General features: G+C 41.9%; 1 protein-coding gene across 1 annotated transcript in view; it reads left to right on the forward strand.

Moving 5' to 3' along the window:
• Positions 1-4,215: 4,215 nt before the first annotated feature.
• wnk1b (WNK lysine deficient protein kinase 1b) overlaps positions 4,216-20,528 on the forward strand; it is an 82,233-nt gene continuing 65,920 nt past the window's right edge. Inside the window, exon 1 of the mRNA XM_062444151.1 lies at positions 4,216-5,502. Coding sequence (XP_062300135.1) covers positions 4,558-5,502 — 945 coding nt within the window. The 5' untranslated portion in view covers positions 4,216-4,557. The remainder of the gene's footprint in view (positions 5,503-20,528) is intronic.

Genomic DNA, 20,528 nt, shown 5'->3' on the forward strand with positions numbered 1-20,528 from the left:
ATGTAAAAGGTAACTGTTCATTTTTTGTGTTTTATTGCAATGCTTTATCCAAATCGTGAGTGGTTGTTGCTCGTTTTGTTTTTGCCTGCAGGCAAAGTTAGATGCCGTTGAGCTCTTCAACAGGCAGGCTGGTGAGGCTCTCTGCTGCAGAGCTCACTGTTCAGGACATTTTATCACAGGCTTTCACCCCTTCTATTCTAGCCCAGAGACATATTTTATTCCATGCATTGCTTTCCCCCAATAATGTTTTAACACAACTTAAAGATCCCCTCCAGACACTTTTTAAGATGTGTATAAATTACTGTATTTTAAATAATAATACGTGTCTGATGTGGTTTTTCCCACCAAAAAAAGTTAAATTATTATCTAATTAATTACATTTCCTTTTTCTCCCACATGAAGAATACCAGAATCTGTAAATATGCAACTATGTATCATTTCAGAAGTTTAAAGGACCAGTGTGTAGGATTTAATGGCATTTGGCCAGGGGGGGTGGGGGGGTTACACATTTCAAGCAACTGATAACCTCTCATCCTTCCCTTTGTAAGCGTGCAGTAGAATCTGGTGGCTGTGAACCTTATGAAAAACGTGACAGGCCCTTCCTACAGTATAGCCGGTGTTTAGTTTGTCCGTTCTGGGCTACTGTAGAAACATGGTGGGCTCTGTGGGAGAGGACCTGCTCCCTGTGTAGATGTAAAGGGCTCATTCTAAGATAACATAAACCCAATCATTCATATCTTTCAGGTGCTTATACACTGATGAAAACATATGTATAATATTGGTAGTTATATTCCTTTTCTACCAATATTTCTGCCAATAAGTCCCCATAAATCTTCTTCTATATGTCTCCTATCTCACTGTAAAGACCATTCCCAGTGTATACGTGCACTGTAGGCTTCAAGTTACCACATCATGCTCATGTAAGTTACATACTGGACCATGACTGGCTTCCAAACTATTTGTGATGTCACAAATCATGCCTGAAGATGACTGTAAAACAGCTTTTTAGTGTCAGACTCTGCATATTCATCATACTTAACAGTGAAACTCAAATGTTGGAACTGTAGGAAGAAGAACAAAAAGAACATTTCTGAGTATTTTATAGCCTATATAAGTAATAAGCACCTTATTTTTTCCTTGATTATTTTTTAAAATAAAGCTAACGACATTCCTGCATCTCTCCTGGGAGTTTTAATCATCCCTCTGCTCAATATAACAAGATGAGCATCTTCATTTCCCCTCAGGTTTTAATGGGATTCATTTAATTTGTTGGCATAGACTTATGTGTTGATGTTACAGATAAAAACCTTTCCTTGATTCTTAATCTTAGCATTTTGTTCCTGTTGATAAAATCTACTTATATTAAAAAATAAGTTTGACCATCGGACTCTGACCATGTTTGAATGTTTATATAGTGTACTATGTTTGGCAGGGTGCCTTAACAGAGGAACTGACATCTTTATGTAGTATCATTAAAGAGTTACTCTGCTATTAGCCCAACTTTGATTGGTTGATGCAGTTATGATTCTTCAAAACATTGTGTTGCCCAATTAACCTAAACGTCACTATTTGTGATTATTCCAGATATTATAATAAGGTGTTTTTTCTTCTTCTCTGCCCTTATTTAAAAGTAAAACATCAGAGCAGATGCAAGGCTTTATTATGCTATATAATAAAGAAGAGTATAGAAGAGTTAAGTCTCCATGTTTTACTCAACAATACCTCTTAGCCGTTGTGTAATCACTGTAAAAACACATTGTCTCATGGCTCATTTCTTAAATAAGCCATAAGTCATGACCACAATAACAAGAAGGCAGACGTGCGATGTCTCACCTGCGATAGGCTTAATTAATTTCACCACAGTATCCCCATGAGATTATTTAAATTAAATGGTACTCCGTATGCAGTTGCCAGCTTTTTCCATCACATTTCAGGCCACATACACATTCAGTAAGTAGATATACACAGAGGGGTCGGCACTGAGATTTTTTAGATTAGAGAGATTGTTTTAGTGAGTTAGATGAAACACAGCTGTCTCATATTGAAGTCATCAGTCTGCATCTCCTCAGTCGGTGTCATCGTATTATCCAATATTACCTAATTGATCCCTGTAGAGCCTTTCTCTGTAGTCTACACCTGGACTGGAGCCTGAGACATCTGGTTGAATAAATGACTTCTCTTAACCTCCAGGGCAACCAGGTGCCATTGTGGGCAAAACAGTTGTGAGGGCTCATTTCAGGCCAAATTTAAAGCCGTTCAATCATGACAATCATGACATCATCATCATATGTATAATGGAATGGCTTATAAAGCTTCATGTGGCAGATATTTATTTAATGTTAGAGAAAGAACCAGCCAATAGTAGCCCTTTGGGACCAAATGAAAACAGTCTGAATAAAAGCATGTTGGATATTTCATTTGTTCCTTGCAGAGGAAACTTAAAAAAAACATGATCCATTGTGAGTGGAAGTTATCTGTAGGATGTTACGTAAGGAGAATTACATATTCACTAAGCGTATTTCTCAGCACTGTGGCTAAGTTCTCCTGTAATGCAATATGCAGAGTCATATACTGTTCTCTGATATGCCTTCAGCTTGTGTGCAGTGCTGTACTGACAGATATATCTCTGTCACTCTTGAGTGCCCTCTACCATCTCATGTTAAGCTGCTGAATTGCTACAGAGTAGTCTAACCTCGAGGTCAGCCGGGCGGTGGTGACCTTGTGATAAATTTGGAACATGGAGCAATTAGGAACACACTCTGCTGCATCACACCACTGCATTAACTACACAGGGGCAATTGAAGGGGCGGGTGGTGGCGTAGGGGGGGTACAGGAATTAAACATTGGCCCAAGGCTTGACAGAAGGACTCCAAGCTACAAGTGCAGCCATGAGGTGTTTTTGTTTGAAATCAAATTCTTAGTCATACAAATTGTTCCTGAGCTCTGATTGGTTGTTGGAGGAGCTGTAAGATTTGTCAAGTTGTGGCAGCGTTTTGCTGGAGTTCATTTCCCATCTTGCTCCCGTCACTCATACCTCAAAGCTGGCATGAGTGACGCTAGGGGCCCATAATGGCACACACTGATAGTGGGCTGTGGGCAGTCGGGTGATATGATGTCATTATAAAAAAGGACGCAGGTTGCAGTTTTTCACAGAAATCATTAGCAAGTAAAAACAAATCAAACAAATATGTTCGCTATGCCCTGAAGTAACTCAGAATAAGATTAGAATTGATTTAAATTTCAAATATAATTTAATATTGTTTCTAGAGCAACAATGTTCATGTTTACAACAACAAATTCACTGTTTAAGCTTAGTAACATCTCAGTGAAAAACATGTCTAAAATGTCCATATCATAAATAAGATTTCTAAGTGAAGTTTATTAAGAATGAAGAATATAGAAATCAATTAGCACCCAAGTTTACAAGAATTTGCCGGATTTTAAAATATGTGGCAACCTCTGATAAACAGTTACGGACAGGACAAACCAGCTGACAACATAATTTTTATTCATGTTTATGCTTGTTGAAAAGGTGATTTGATAAAGTACTTATTGGCTTTTTATTCAATAAGGTTTTATCAAGTAAAATGTTATGTTTTACCTCACTGTCACTGTCTCCACTGCGGCTTCTCTGCTGTCTGCTGTGTGTGTGTGTGTGTGTGTGTGTTTGTGTGTGTGTGTGTGTGTGAGAGAGCTGGATATCCTTTAGAGCTTCCCTTGAAGTATATCAGGTCATGTAGGCCATTGAAAACAAATGAAAAAACATGACACTCTTCCTTCTCTTTTTTTATTTCTAGTAACACGGACCGAAGCAGACCGAGCTGGGCCAGGCTAGGCCAGGCTAGGCCTACCTAGCCCTCTGTCTGGCCTTACCAGGCAGGCCAGCAACATCTCCAGGGGTCCTACCTTCAAGGAGAAGAGAGGACTTAACCCTGTTCGTACTTCACCAGACCTCCAAGTCGAGCTTTTTAACTAATTGGATTCCAATCACATTTCATCTCATCAGGCTTTTGGAGGCCATACTGGTCTGTTACATGTTTAGCCTTTCCATGTCTTGGTGGTCCCTCTCTGGATGTTGGCAGCAGGATGGATTCGGGTGTTGATTTGACGGGTGTCACCTCATTGCAGTGCTTGCAAACCCTCTCCAGTGGCTGCTGTTTGTCCTTTCCTTCCCCAGTCTTAAAGAGAAAGCCTCTCTCCCGGGGCTTCCTTGAGCCCTGTATGGAAGGGCCTTTTAGGACCTGTAAATTGTCTTGTTAAGACAGTGGATATTTCAAAGAGGAAGTAGAAACCCTTTCTGGCAAACTACAAACCACAACGACAGATTGCCATCTTCAGTTGATTTGAAATTTTTCTGTTACTCATCCCCTTTGCTTTTTTCTGCTGGAGTTTTATTTGAGGTTGACGAGCTTTTCATTTGAAAAAAGAAGCTTGCTGGTCGAGATTTGTCCCAGTGTATTTATAGTTTAAACTTAAGTTTGTAAGATAACTCGCATCAAGAATCCTTATTTATCAGTACAGAATTCCTTTTTTTTGTGGTCTTCGCCTCGGGGAGGAATGTCTGAAAGCAATAGCAGCAGCAAAGCAGTGAAATTCATTGCTCCGGCCCCCCCTCCTCCCTCTGCCTCCCTCCATCCCTCACCTCAGACCCCCCACAAGAATGTGAACGGCTCTGCCAGTTCAGACACGCACGTGGTGGAGAAGCTCGATGGACACCCGGAGGTCCAACGTCGACGCCACACGATGGATAGAGACTCCAAAACAGCCGAGCACCGCTTCTTCCGTCGAAGCGTCATTTGTGACTCCAATGTCACGGCTTTGGACCTGCCCAGCAAAGCAGCTGTGATACTCACCTCGCCTCCTGACTGCGAAGGGTCTTCCACCTTGTTCCCTCCGCAGCCCTCGGGGCCTGGACCTGGGGTACGAGACGCTGACAGTCAGGATGCACTAAGAGATCCCTATTTGCAAAGTACGACCCCGCAGCCTGTTCTTGGGCTTGGTGGGGCAGTGGCAGAGGGGCAAATACAAAATGCTGAGGAAGATTTAAGTGCAGGCAGTGTCACAGTTGGTGTACCCACCATTAGCAGTGTTGAACATAGTGGAGACGGGGCGGTAAAAGAGCCCAGCCCGACAGTATTGGATGTTACCAACAAAACAGTAGAAAAACCGCCTGATGTCACGTTGCGTCCCAGAGGGTCGGAGGTTACGCAAGAGGCGGCAAAAGACAGAAAAGCGACAGAACAGGTGGATGAGGGTAGAATTAGTAGTCCGACCGAGGAGAAGGAGAGGGAGAACGAGTTAGCGAAAGCACGGGCGGAGCAGCGAGAGGCCGAGAAACGAGTGCAAGAGGATATAGAGGAGGTGGAGACGAAAGCTGTTGGGACTTCACCCGACGGACGCTTCCTGAAATTTGACATCGAGATTGGAAGAGGGTCCTTCAAGACCGTGTACAAGGGACTGGATACAGAGACTACTGTGGAAGTGGCGTGGTGTGAGCTACAGGTAAGTGCAGACTCATAAAGCTGTCACCTCCTCAGTGTCTGTGCTCTGTCTCTTTCTGTTCATGCAGCTTTAATGAAATGTCATTTTGTGGTATTAGTTGTCTCTGAGATGTCTAAATTCCATCCAGGTGTTGAATTTAATCTGTGCTACTGTGTCTTATTTGCACACTGAGTTCTTGAGGTAAACTGATATGTGTGTGTGAGCTTCCTGCTCAGCCAGCTGCTTTTCTGTAGAAATGTACACGGAAATCTGATTGAGATTGAGATACTGGTGCTGATTGCATCCTGACTAAGGTTGCGTTTTGATGTTTTGATTTTTGCTGCATGACTGCATTTTTTTTGTCCAGTTTTGAGTGGCCTTAACAAAAGGCAGCAAAGTGAGACACTTGATCAAAAACAAATTCCGATGGTTCCTTCAATCTAATCCAGCAACAGGGACACATTCCATGCTCAAAATTTGGTCTGTCCACTTACCGCTTATGAGATTAATTTGGTTTGGGATTTGTTTGTCTCAGCTTTGAGTTGCTTGAAGCTGAGATGAATTTCACATTACCTCTGAGCTTGCGTGCCTTGATTTGCTGTCATGCTGGCATCACAATGGCCGTCGTTATGTATTTGTTGCCCAAGTAGCAAAGCATACGAACGACAGATTTCAACTTTAGAAAAAAAATATGACTTTTGGAATATGCTTGATGAGCTGAAAAGTTCAAATAACGGTATTTGCTCCTTGGGGTCCGAAATTTGTAATTGGAAAATGCTGAAGCGCAGTTTTACCATCTTTTGTCAAATTCTCTGGAGTTGCCTTAGTATTGCATGACTGAGACATTGTGAAATAATCAACGAACAATTACTTCATGCTTCATTTAGCTTTAGAACTGGAGAGCACTTTTTGCTACTGTATGATGCAACTCCTGCTCGTCACTGCAGCTGAAGCGCTTCTTTTCTCTTACTCATGTTGTTCTTTTTTTTTCTTTCTTTCTCACCGCTGCATGCCCTCAATTTTACCAGCTCTGAGTCGCTGGCATCAACGGTTGATATATGTGTGTGTGAACGGATGCTGTGGTGCACGAGATACCACCGCAAGTTGCGTAAATGATTGTTGAATGAGGAACAGAATGCCTAACTATGGAGACGGAAATGTAGGAGTTAACGTGTGGGTTTTGATTTCGAGATAGTTTTGGTACTTTTATATCTGCCAGTAATCATAAGCTTGTGTGCTCGTTATCTGTATAAGATCGATTGAAGGGCGTCATTATCCTAAAGGTTAGACAAGGTACATTTTGACTAGAGGCTTCCTCGTTGAAATCCCCAGACAGTCTGGCAAATTCAGGGTATTGAAAGCGTATGTGTGCATCTCTCATCACCTCGGCCTGGTTATGATGCCCTTGAGCAGTACGCATTACTTCCTGACTGCTCCAGTATAGGTTCTCTGTGGTTTTACAGGGCAGCCTCCACGTCAAAGCAGAGACATAAACCTGCAGATGCATACAGGTTAACTTGTACACAGTGTGAAACATGAGACAGGATGGCACCCAGCTTACCACAGGATGCTTTTGCTACACTATGATGCACTGATGCAACTTCTGCGAGCGGGCATGTGTGTGTGTGTGTGAGAGAAAGAGAGAGAAAGTGTGAACAAGAAGACGTGTAGATGAGTTGCATGTGTGCGTCTTGGCGGGAAAGGTGAGGCTGATTGAAAGTGAAAAAAAGTTCAAAAGAGTCCTGTTCGCTCATCTTGTTGACAAGAGGCAGAGACGAAGGTGCGTTGAGCAGTTTGAGATGCAGACTAACAGTCTCAGCTGGTCATATGACATTCAGGGCACTGAGATTTTCAGAGGGGAGAAAACACTGAGTCACATGGAACCACTTCCCTGATGCAAAACACTTTCCAGAGAAAAACAAACATGTACAATTAAAAAAAAAATAGTACCTTCTATTTGTTATGGCAGTTTTCCTGCAGAATGACAGGAAATAATATAGAAAGAGTGAATGACAAAATACTGAGGGTTTGTATTCAGTGTTGGGTAATGTTACTTTTAAAAAATAAAGTACTGCAATTAAAAAGTAACTTGTTACATTACAGTGTTGTGTACTGAGAAAAGTAATTCAGTACTTTTGCATCACCAAAAATGAAAACCCTTTTATGATTCCTTGGGTAATAACGCAAATACTTAGTTTAGTTAAATAGCTTAGTTACACATGCACAGACAAAACTGCAGAATTGGACACCTTCCACCAGTACGCAGCTACCCGCCAAGAAGTAGGAAGGGGTGCAAAACAGAAAAGAAACAAAAAAGCAAAAAACAAAACAAAAAAACGGGGAAATATGATAATATTGTAGATTGTTTGGGGTAGGTGGGAACACATTCCCAGCAGGCTCTGAGGCAAATGTGCTTATGAACATAACTCTAAGTTAACTTGTGTTCTGACTTATCACAGATGTTACTTGGTACACGGTCATTAGTGTTACTGTTCTTCATATTGTGAAGCTGTTTCTAGTAGTTTACTGTTGTGAAAGAATGCATTTTGTACCACGAATGAAGTTAGTACCATCACTCCAGTATGGTTGTGAGAAGAAGGCATCGTAGTGTTGATGTCTGTTGCTATCAATAAAATCACGTCGTTATGTTGTGAGATCATCTTTCTGCTTGAACTCCCTGGCCTGCTACGGTATTTTAACAGTAATTGATTGCTTGTTTGAAAAAGTAACTGCATAACTGATAAGTTACTAACAAGAAAAGTAATCTGAGTATTTTTTTAGAACACTCAGGGCTGTTTATAATATGTCAGAAATCAAACTCCTCCTCCTCCTTTGAATGTACAGGTTAGTTGTTGTGATCCCTTCCCTCACTCATTTCTGCGATCCTTAAATCAACCAGAAAAGTCAGACAAGGTGAGACTGTGCAGTGAAATGTTTTTCTCTGCAGATCTGTTTTTCTGTCAATATCCCTCCCTCAGTGTATGATTATTTTTTCCTGTGTGGGAGCGTGTGGTTGTTTTGCTGTCATCTCCATCACAAGATGCTCCTCAGGTCTTCTTGAATCCCAGTTGCTAAAATCAGCCTCGCCTGATGCCCCGCGTCTAGGAAACACCAGTTTGTTTATGAGAAAACAAACGTCATGCCTCTGTTGAGCTCTCTCCCTCTGACACACATGCCTCTTTCTTTATCTTATTCAGTCTCTCGTTCTTTTCAATAACAGGAAACCCTGCAAGTTCTGAGAAAGGTTCTGTATCGTATTCTGTCAGATTCAGACGAAATGTAAACCGGCTGACACATCACTTGCTCAAATTCGATTAGTTATTTAATATAGCCTGGATTACTTGGAATGAAATGTTCCATTAAACATTATATACAGTGTGTGTTACATAAGGGTATTGAAGACATGTGGTGACTCGGCTTAATGCATGCAGAGACAAGTAGTTTTTTTTACAGAGCCAGGCTATAATCCTGTGTCAGTGTCAAAGATGACTGAGCAACTGCTGACATGTGGCAGAATGGTAGGAGTAAAGTTACATACACACACACGTGCGCACATGGACACACACACGCTACAACCAATCACAGTCACTCACTGGGTGGGCATGGCAACTGGAGATCTGTGGGAATCAGGATCGACATGAATTTATCAATTTATCTGTATGCGCGAATGCATAGATTTACATATGCGTGTGTATGTGTGTGTGCGTGGTGTGAGTATTTGTCCGTCCCTTTGAGTCATTATAATATACTAATGTAAGTAAGCTGCAACTGTTTAAATTCTAGTGTCTGTCTTGAGGATGCAACGATTCCCCTTTTTTAGTCCAGATACCGATACCTCGGCCAAAACCGAGTACTGATTTAATTAATAAGACGTAGCCTCACAGACAATGGGATCATTCTTTTATGTGAAAGGCAAAACAGTCTTGAGTTAAACATTGCTTTCTTAACTTAGCAAAGCAAAATATAACATAAATACATAGACGTAAAGGGGTTGTCAGGGGAGGTTGTCTTTACATTCTTGGGGCATTTGATCCAAAGCAGGTTAACTTCTGTTTCAAGAGGAATCTATAGAGGGATAGACAGAGGGAGGAAGGGTGGGAGGGTGGTGGAGAAGGAGGAAGGAGGTAGAGCAGATAGTTTGCTTGAGCTTTAGTGAAGAAATTAGATAGATGAGTAGATACAGAGAGTGCAGAGAGAGAGAGAGGGGAGGAAGGTCGCCCGGTAGCTTATCTCAAAGTTCCTTGTTAGACTGGATGATGGATAGAAAAGAGGAGGCTGATCCACCCTCGCTGGAATGAGATAAAATGGAGAAAGGGTCAGTTTGATCAAGAGTTACTAACTTATTAAAACTTTTGTTTAAATCATACAGTGTCTTGAAAATTGGTGGAAATGACTCAGGGTAGATTTTTGTGAGTCAGTCATTGGCATGCAACGAGTCATGAACTATCTCTGACACTGTGGCTCGTGAAATGGTGAAAGCGGTGAAAGTTTTTTGGGATGAAGCCATCACTGTGGCTTGTAGGGAAAAACAGTTCTCGTCTGTCTGTTCCTGTTAGGCACACAGACACACAACGACTTCCAATAAGTGACAACAGATTTGTATCCACGCTCCATTAAAGCGATGTTAAGTTATGAGACTGAGGTAAGTACAAGCCAGTGAAAAAGACTTCAAGAAATCAGGAGGGAAAAGAACAGGCACGGATGCATGGTAGAGGGAGGAGGGGTGAAGGTTAAAGTTCAGCCCTGTTGTGTCAGTAGGAGCCTGTCCAGCATTAGACCACCTTTGGCAAAGAGGGAGAGGGAGAGGGGGGGGGTTTAAAGTGAGACGTAAGGAACAGAAAGAGAATTATATTGACTATAATGCAACGACAGAAATAACTGGAGGTTGGAGGAGAGGAAGAGGAGGAGAATGAAGGCAAGGAGAAAGATCGGGAGCAGGAGTTTGAGGAAGACGGAGTTCAGCGAGAGAATAGAGAAAGGGGAAACATGGAGAAGGAGGGAGGGAAAAGTGCGAGCGAAAAGACAAAGGAAATGAATAGGGAGTAGGAGGAGGGAGAGGAGAAACTGAGGGACGAAAAGAAGAGGGGACCCTGTGTGTTTGTGTGTGACCCTAGCCTCTTAGCTTCACTGGCTCTCAAAGACCTTCAAATTTCTCTCAACAGCAACACAAGGCGGATTAGTCGCCCCCCCCCCCCCCCCCCCACACACACACACACACACACACACACACACACACAAACTCTTTGGGGGGTTCAGGGCTCGTCATATCGTTGGTGCCATAAGAGGGGAAACTGGCCTCTGAGCTTACACAGCTCTGCCGTCATGTTCAAGTATTGCACCAACACATGTTTCGCTTTCTGAAATTTCATCAACATTTTATTATTGTTTTTTTTATACTTTCACACTTTCTGAGAAGCACTTTAAATCCAGTCATATTGCTAAATCATAAACATTGCTTAATCACATCACCATAGTATCCTGGCATCCACAAAATAAACCTAACGAGGCTAATAATGGCTCACAGTGTCCAATTTTAGCATTGCGGCTATTTGTTGGTAGCGATGACCCAATTTAACCTGGTACTGGCCTGAAATCAGTCCATGTGTCGGTGGAAGGACGGAGGAAGGAGGAGGGGGGGGGAGGGGGGGGAGGGGGGGGGGGGAATATACAAGGAGGTATAAAATAAGGGGTAACAGGAGGAAGGAAGAAGGTATTGATGTTTTGGTCAAGATTGTTTTATAAGGCATTTAAAAGATGTGATGTCCCTAAGGCATTTCCAGCGAACAATGGGTGCTCTGTTTCACTCTATCTTGTCCTACAAAAAAGGATATTTGACATATTATAGGCTTAAAAACACTCTACCGCAGACTTTTTTTTTAGGTCAAACGACGCTGCTCGAGTTGCTGAAATACATCATGTAAATGTTTAGAGGTGGAATTGAGTGTAAAAGCTGCATCATATATTTCTCCAGAAACTCTCCAGGGCAGCACGGCCGAGGTGAAACCGTTAGACTGGAGTTTCAGATTTCCCTGACAAAACAGCAGACTGCAGCTGTGTCGACCCTTCGGCAAAGGCAGGTTCTCTCTGCTGATTGATTTTGAAGTTGCTATAAAGCAGTTTTAACCACTAACACCCCCCCCCCCCCCCAAAAAAAAAACAAAAAAAAAACCCACACAGACTTTGAAGGGGATGGTAACTGTGCCCGCCGCTTAAACATTATCTCGTAAATGTTTTAAATGCTGGCTACAAATAATTTACTCAGTTCCTTTTCAGCAATTAAGCTCACGTGCGCATGCATATGCATGTTCATATAAGACTGTATATGAGTTTGTGTGAGAATGCAGCGGCCGTGTGGCTGCGTACATACTGCAGCTAGCGTCGGAGATTGCTCATTTGCAGTTGATCTCAGCTGTTTAGTTTTAATAAAACTGTGGAGAAGTTGCAGGATATTACTTGTTTCAAACAGACAGATGGTTTTGTGGGTAGTTAAAGAATTTATAGCTGGAATGACTTTCTCAACTGTACTCTGGGTGGAAAATCACCAGCAGGCCACCATGCTTGTTTTTAAAGGCTTGTACGACTGTGTAGCTCCGCCATCCGTCATCATGATAACGTCACTCATAAAGCTGTCAAATTTTATCTAATAACTCTACTTGTAAAACGGGTGAATGTTGCATCTCGACAACGAAATCTAGCAACCGCCATGAAACAAACAAGTTTTTCATCATGTGAAGTGCACTGATGAAGGGTGTCCGAGGGAATTATTAAGACTTGGAGGAGTCAAAGTGTGACTGCGCTAACCCCTAATAGACCCCTAACAACGGCATTCCAACCAATCCAACCTATCTGCCCTACCCTGTTTCAAAACACACAGCTAGATGTGTAGTTCTGATATATAGAGGCCCCAAAGCCCAGCGGGTTGGATATATGAGTGGTAAAACAGGAAAATGCTGTAGGCAAAGGTCACCTGGTGTTCAAGCTCTGAAGTTGAATAATCTGGAGATGAGAGCGGATACAGAGAGGGCACGGAGGAAATCTCTTTTTCATTCATTTTATTGCTCATTCTCTTACTGTATTGCGTAGTCTTCCTCTTGCTTTGTCGTTCCCCCGCCTCAGTTAGTACTCGCTCTGTCTGTCTCATGTCAGCAACCAGCTGTGACCAACAAAAGGAGAGAGACAGAGGAGCTGACACTTCCTCATAATGCAAAACATCCCTGCTCTTCCTTGTGTGTGGTGTGTATATGTGTGTGTGTGTGTGTGTGTGTGTGTGTGTGTGTTTACAGCAGAGTTTCCCCTAATACTGCATAATGAGGTCAAGTCACCCTGCTTCAGAGAAATTCATTAGCATCCATTTCAGTGAAAGGTGAAAGTGTCACATGGTCCAAGTGCTGTTTTAGGTCATGTTATTAGGGAGGATTTAATAAAATGACAATCTTAAAGCGTCATGTGTTTGTGCAAAGTCACTAACACGACTAAAAATACTGCATGTAGTCTAGACCTTCCACCCATGGGAGTGAAGCATTTTATCACACACGCATAAATCTAACTTGATGGCTTTGAGTCCTTGGATGTGTGTGTGTGCTAACAACCAAGTTATGTGTGAGCTTGTGTGTGTTCACAGGGAAAAAATGACTGACCTTTCTCCTTCCCTTTCTCTGTTTATTTAGAAGAAGCGAGAAGCAAGTGTTATCCTGAACTTTGAGTGTGTGTGTGTGTGTGTGTGTGGGTGTGTGTGTGTGTGTTTGCGCGAGTCAGAGAGATGAAGACGCTCAAGTGCTTTGGCACACACTTCTAAATAAAGTCATCGCAGCAAATCAAAAGAGCCGAGAGAGAGACTGAAAGATGCTTCGCAAAGTGCTGAGGGTGCGTGTTTGAGTTATTACATCACATTAGATGTATCTGTGTGTGTGTGTGTTGATAAGCATGTTAGTGTTCTTTATAGTGATTATAGTGTGGTTTAATTGGAAACAGGCTGTGTGTGTGTTGCTGACTCATGGAAAGGCAATGTGTGCTTACAGTTGATGTAGGGGGATTTTGTGTGTGTGTGTGTTACGAGGTGAGTCCGGGACACTGAATGCATCGGGCAGAAGTTAGATGACTTGTACACCTATGCACTCGGTGTTTCTCTGTCCTTGTTCTTTTTTTTTTTTTTTTTTTTTTTTCGCCCCGGCTTTGCGCTTTCCAATCCGATCTGCGCCTCCCTCTCTTTATCTCCTTCATCTATTTCTGCTCATGTCATTATTTCCCTCCCCTCATCTGTTCTTCTCTCCCATCTTAATCCCCTCCCTCTTTCCCGGACTTCAGTCTCTTCCCCTTTTCAAATTTTAAACACCAGAGGGAGGAGCATCTTTTTTTTTCTGATTCCTCCCCCTTTTGTAATTTTCAATTTGTAGATTATTTTCAAGGCACCTCGGATCTGCTAGATACTTTTACTATAGATTGTACATATTGTGAGTGTGTGTAGAAAAATCATGCATTTCCACCAGCACTACCATTACAGCAACCCAGATTCAACCCAACACACACACACACACACACACACACACACACGCACACACACACACACTCTCACACTCACAGTAGCTTGACTAAGTGCGAGTGTGTTCCTGATTAGTGAAAAGAGGGTTATGGTTTTCCCCCTTTTTTAATATATTTTTTTGCCAAAGGAAACTGCTAGACAATACTGACATTGTGAGAATAATCACTTCCTAGAAATCCACTGCTACGATTGGCCGATAGCTGCAGATCTCAGAAGCAGGGGGATTGGGTCACGTTGTTTTGAGCCTGAAATGACAAATCTGGGATCAGATGGACAGCTTCTCTTTTCTCACACTGACTGAAACAGCAATGAATGCGCTAAGCAGAAACCGAAGACACCATAGAGTGTATGACATGCGTTACTTGGTTTAATTGGTGGGCCTGTTATGTATAAAAGAACACAGGTCTACCGTGTCGGCACCAGACAGGTTCACAGTGACTCCGGTTGGTTAAATTACAGGGCAGGAAAAAAGGAAAATTACACATTTACACATAAACTGAATGAAAGCGTAAAGAGATCAGACAGACAAAGCGAGGATATGTTTATTTTTAATGGATAAGCAATGACAAAACTACAGGTCTGAATGAATTTGGGGAAATCGCCACACTAGTGTTAACATCTGGGATGTTGACGACTTGCTTCTCAAGCTGCGGTAACAGTGCCGTAAAGACACAGAGTAGGACATTAAGATTTCATGTCCAAATGATGTATTCAATTTCTATTTTGGGAAACATTGTCATCAATAAATATTCATGGGATATAAAAGATCTGTGTGGCTTTCTTGGTCTATTACCCCATTTCACTTTTTTTGCTCAAATGTCGGCTACTCCTTTCAGATCTAGATTACATCACAGTGTCGGTGTGAACGGATCGATACATCATTTCACCTTCCTCCGGACCTGGTTGAACAGGCGTGTTCAATGGACCAGTGCGCCTCCTGTATGAAAGGGATGTAGGAGTGTGTGTGTGCTTGTGTGTGTGTGTGTGTGTGTGTGTGTGCGTGTGTGTGACCTCAGTCTAAAATAGATCAAGTCTTTAAACTGCCAGTTGTCTGCATCAGCGTAAAGTGACCTGAGCTGCACATCCTGACTGCTTGCTTTACAACACTCTGGGTCTCTTTTCTCCCTGCACAGACTATTTTGCTGTGTGTGTGTTGCTTAGTCTGTCTATAGAGTGTGTGTGTGCACGCACGCACAAGGGAGCTCCTGTTTCCTTTTTTGTGGTCACCTCTTATTCTGTCTGTGTGTCTGTGTTTGGGGAGGGGGCAGCTCCCTGGTTTCTTCATTGTATGCCTCCTAGATTCCCCACATTCCAACGATAAGATGTCATTCCTCGGTGGAAGGTGGTGGTGGTGGTGGGCGTGTCGTAGTGTGAACCCCCCTTTTAATAAATGTGTGTGTGCTGCTGAGACTTCTTAATCTGTGTGTGTGTGTGTGTGTGTGTGTGTGTGTGTGTGTGTGTGTGTGTGTGTGTGTGTGTGTGTGTGTGTGTGTGTGTGTGTGTGTGTGTGTGTGTGTGTGTGTGTGTGTGTGTGTGTGTGTGTGTGTGTGTGGGAATGTCTTCCAGGCCTGAACCTCTACTCCCTATGAGTTCAGTTTCATGCATTTATAGGAGGATGTTCATTTCTTTACATTATTTTTAGTTTCTATGTTAAATACTGTGACATCCTCCCTATAGAATATCTTTAATATGTTTTTCGCATGTTTGCCTGTATTTTGATTGTGGATATCTAAGAGATGACAGGAAATTAAGTGAGAGAGAGAGAGGAGATGACACAGCTGGAATTGAAACCCATTGGTTTTTTAAAAACCATTTTACCTGGATTGCAAGTTGATTTAAAACAAAAAGCTTTGATTAAACCAGCTATAAGTTGAATTTCTGTCATATTTTATCAGATGATGATGGATTTGCTCAAATATTTTGCAATATCACAAATTTCTATCATTACAACCCTCCAAAAAGGAGTCATTTATTGTGCTAAAGTGCTCAAGTGTAGCACCCAACAGCTGCAGATGCAAATGCAAACTGACAGATTCTTCTCATTGGTCTTTGATAAATAATATATCTATTATAAGAGAGTTTAAATTAAACTGATTTGAGGTGTGTTGAACAGAAATGGTTTTTGGGTTTAACAGGTTCACTCACTTCTTGAAATAGAACGAGACAGAATGAACAAAGTGTTGTATTGAGGCGTCTCTTTTTGTGTGCAACTGTGTGTGTAACTGTGTGTGTGTTTGTCACACTTTCAGTCACTCTCCGCTCTCATTGCTTTCTCTCTCTGTCTCTGGCTTCCTCTCTCGCTCTCTGTTTCAGTCTCTCTCTCTCCATCCTCCATGACCTTAACTAATGCCTCTGGAGGAAAGAGGAGAAAGAGAGAGACAGATAGGGAGGGGGGGGGGGGAGAGAGGAAGGGATGGGGGGATGGGGCGCAGAAAGAAGAGATGGGATTTTTCTCTCAAAATGTTTTTTTCTGTTCTAATAATAGCAACAGAGTGTCATCTGCTGAGCCATAACTAGAGCAGAATGAGCGGGGACTATGTGTGGCTGCTTGTGTCAAAGTGTGTGTCAAAGTGTGTTGTGTCAAAGTGTGTTGTGTTTCCTGGTAGAGAAATGCTTCTTAAACGCTGTTGTATTGTTACACCGAACTTTAGTAGACATAGCTGACAAAAAAATGATTCCAGTGTTTAAATCTTCCTACTGAAGCATTTAGTTTACTGCAGACAGTTTTGATAATCAATAAACTGTTTTAAGTCATTTTTTAGGAAGAAATGTTCAAATTCTCTGGTTCCAGCTTCTCAAATGTGAACATTTCTGGTAAACTCAATATCGTTGGGTTGTGGGCCGTAGATATAAACATACATTTTCAGTGGAGTACTGGTTCATAAGTCACCATCAAGATGAAAATGTCTCATAAGTATGTGTTGACTTCAAACAAAACTGTTTTAAACTGATATAAAATTTAAAAAAGAAAAGATTATGGCTTTGACATTAATTTATTAATTTCAGTTCTTTATTTAACCATTATGTAACATCTATTCAATTTTCTAAAATTTCTCAGGAAGCAGTGGCTTTTTTTCTTGGGTAGTATCTATTCATACATCCAATGTTGTAGGCGTTTTTAATCTGGTGACACTTGTTCATTTTTAGACTGCAGCGCATTACAAATCTGTCATAAATGATCAGGGGTAACTTGAGTCCCTTCTGCATACACACTTAACGCCACAAGTTGAAAGTTGACTTTTATGGTCAGTTTTTGGTGAGTCTGCTTGACACAATGCTGAGTCAATAGGAACAGGACAAACACACACAAAATCACACGCACTGTGGTCAGTGAGGTAGGAAGTTCTCCCCACCAGATTAGGAGTCAATCCCTCATAAACCACAGTCCGTATGATGTAATCACCACAGAGGGAGGTCACATGGATGGTATGCAATTCTCAATGCTTTTGGAATTGAACGGGAAATTCCCTTATGGCCTTTGTAATGCCGCGGTTGGGTGCGAGGATGAACAGCTGCATAATGTGCAAGAGTCATCTGCCACAAATCATTTTAATTTGTAGTAAACTGTGATATTCTGAGACAGTGTCGACAGTGCTTCGTTACCTTCGCATTTCTTGTCATTTATGTGCCACTGTCAATCTTGCGCGTCCCAATCCGATTGATATGCAATAGTTGTCTCCTGTCACGAGGTCTGTGTCCATAAGCCGGGTGGTTTCGGGTTGAAGTCACAGAGTTCACTTAGATGATGAGTTTCTGGACGCAAGAAGTGTGTATGCCAGATTCAACTGATAGCAGCTGAATCCCCCCCCCACCCCGACCCCCGTGGTGGTGTTGCATTTATCTGAGAAATTCGCTTGTGTGATGAGATAAGACAGGTTGTGAAAATGTTTCCTAGCGCTCTTATCTCACAATCAAAAAAGGTCAAATGTCTTTGCAGCAGAGAGAGTTCCATTTAAGTGTCCTTTTAAGGTGAATTCCCTTTCTTTTTACAACCTTGCTCTCTTTTTTCTTCTGACCAAAACAGTGTATGGTAGATTGCATGTGGACAGGATGTTTAAAATCAAGGTAGTAATTCCAAGTCTACTCGTTTGCTCTGCCAAATCTAATGAATGTTTATAACTAGCAGAGTTTACATGGTATGGTTAAACTGGGGGACCACGCAACAATGGAACTCCCACACAGGTGTTTTAACTTTGTGCAGTGATGTGACAACGAATGGAAATATCTATGACTGAAAAAAAATATTATAATAATAATGTGGCGATGACAGCTCCACTTAGGCATCACACGACTGCAGTATCTCAGTAATGCAGTTATTTACACTGCCCTACTTTTAAAATGTTTGGGCACAGTTTTCCATTCACTTATAAGAGAAAGTGTCCCATCAGGTACTGTACATATGATAAATGTAGTTAGCTGTTGGCCTGGGTTCAGCTTAGGCTTAAATGAATAAAGCAGGTTTGAGCTAAGCACTGAATTTCACAGTTTCCAACTTCTTAAAATGTGATTATTTTCAGTTTTTCATTCTATTTTAGTAAGATTGAAGCCGAAAATAAGATTTCATATAGATAATTTGCTCCTGCGGCAATGCATCTGAATGGTAATGACTTTTTATGACTGCCATAACTCACATAATAGCTGTGGAAGTTGTAACGCGCACACACACACACACACACACACACACACACACACACACACACACACACAAACACACAAACACACACACACACACAGTGTCCCACCACATCTTTCCTGCTCACACAAACATATGTGCACAAACGCACACATGCACACATGCAAATTATAACAAAGCAGGGTTGACACAAAGGTCATGTGTGTTTGTTTACTGTCGCCCGTGCTTTGTGTGTATGAATGCATTGGGTTAGTGTTGTATTGTCTGTTCATTGTGTTACGGGTGATAAACAGCTCACCTCTGTCACCCCGTTGTTGACTAGGGTTTAGTTACACTGAGGAGAGGGCGGTGCTGAGGAAGCACGAGAGACACGGATGGAAAAAAGTGGAAGGATGGAGAAAAGACAAATAAAGACGGAAAGGGGAAAAAGATGAGAGGGAGGAGAAAAAGACGTGTTTAAGAATGCCAGAAATTTACGCTGTTCTTTTGTTTGACCTGAATGGGCGGGACTGGACCTTTTTTATTAGGTTACATTTATTTGAGGGATGTTTTCTGTGTGTGTGTGTGTGAGAAAGGTGTGTGTCTCCCTTGGCTTATTGGAAAACGTCCATCCGTTGTCACTCCATTAATATTTGATTGAAAATATCTCTGGTTATTCCTCATGTGCTGAGTGTGCACGTGTGTTTCCTGTTTGTAGATCACAGCTAATGCATGTCGTAAATACAGTTCTGTATAGACAGTATGTGTGTTTGCTTGTTTGGGTACCTACTGTAATATATTAGAGGTGTGGCTACTGTAATGTAGCTAAAGCTCTTTTCTTTTTTATCTCACAAGCTCTTGGTATTTTTTTTTTTCTTCAATTTTTCAATTTAAAAACTTTTTTTTTTTTTTTTTTTTTTTACAGATTTAGCTAATTCAGGCACAATTACATGTACATAGTCTGATTTGTATGCAACCTCATGTGCTTTTTATCTAAGGGGCATCACTTGATGGGTTTGCTAGTTTGAGGGTATTGATTAACTGTGTATCCAGTGTTAAAGTGGATACATAAGCATTTGACCCCCATTAGAAATCATAGATTAGTGTTGGTAGAGAGGGATTACGCAGCTCAAGAACCCGTGATCTCGTGCCCCCCAGCTAAAATTCAGTTAAAGATGAGACTTGATAGGCAGTAACAGAGGGAAGGAGACACATTTAAAAACGGGAGAGAAGTATCTGACAGACACTGATGGAAAATCTCAATGGAGAGAAAAACCGAGACAATGAAACCAGCCAAAGAGATGAGCAGAAGATAGTCACAAGAGAGAGAGATAGTCAGAGACAAGGGCAGAAAGAGAGCCAGACAATCCAAAGAGACAGAAAGGGCTGATGACAAGCAACCCGGAAAGAGAGTGTGATATTCACAGAGATAAATGTGGAGAGAGAGAGAGAGAGAGAGAGAGAGATGAGAGAGAGAGATGAGAGAGAGAAGAGAGAGAGAGAGAGGAGAGAAGGAGAGATGAGAGAGAGAGAGAGAGAGAGAGAGAGAGAGAGAGAGAGAGAGAGAGAGATGAGAGAGAGAGAGAGAGAGAGAGAGAGAGAGAGAGAGGAGAGAGAGAGAGAGAGGAGTAAGTGCGGGTGACGCACACAGACTGAGAGAGAGTGAGACAGAAAATTAATGGGGAGCTTTAGAAGGTAATGGACTGTATATCCCCATGTGGTCTGATGGGAGTCCCATTCACCCAGTGTACTTTAGCCATTGTCTGCTCCATTGTGTATTCAATATCCAGATGCTCCCCAGCCCTGGGGGCTTTTGCAAAAGAGTACAAGGCAGTTTTTTTTTCACCTTTATTTATTCTGAGGGGGGGGATTTCTCAGAGAGCAGCGCTCTTTTTC

The sequence above is a fragment of the Scomber scombrus genome, chromosome 22 (assembly GCF_963691925.1).
Source record: "Scomber scombrus chromosome 22, fScoSco1.1, whole genome shotgun sequence".
NCBI lineage: Eukaryota > Metazoa > Chordata > Actinopteri > Scombriformes > Scombridae > Scomber > Scomber scombrus.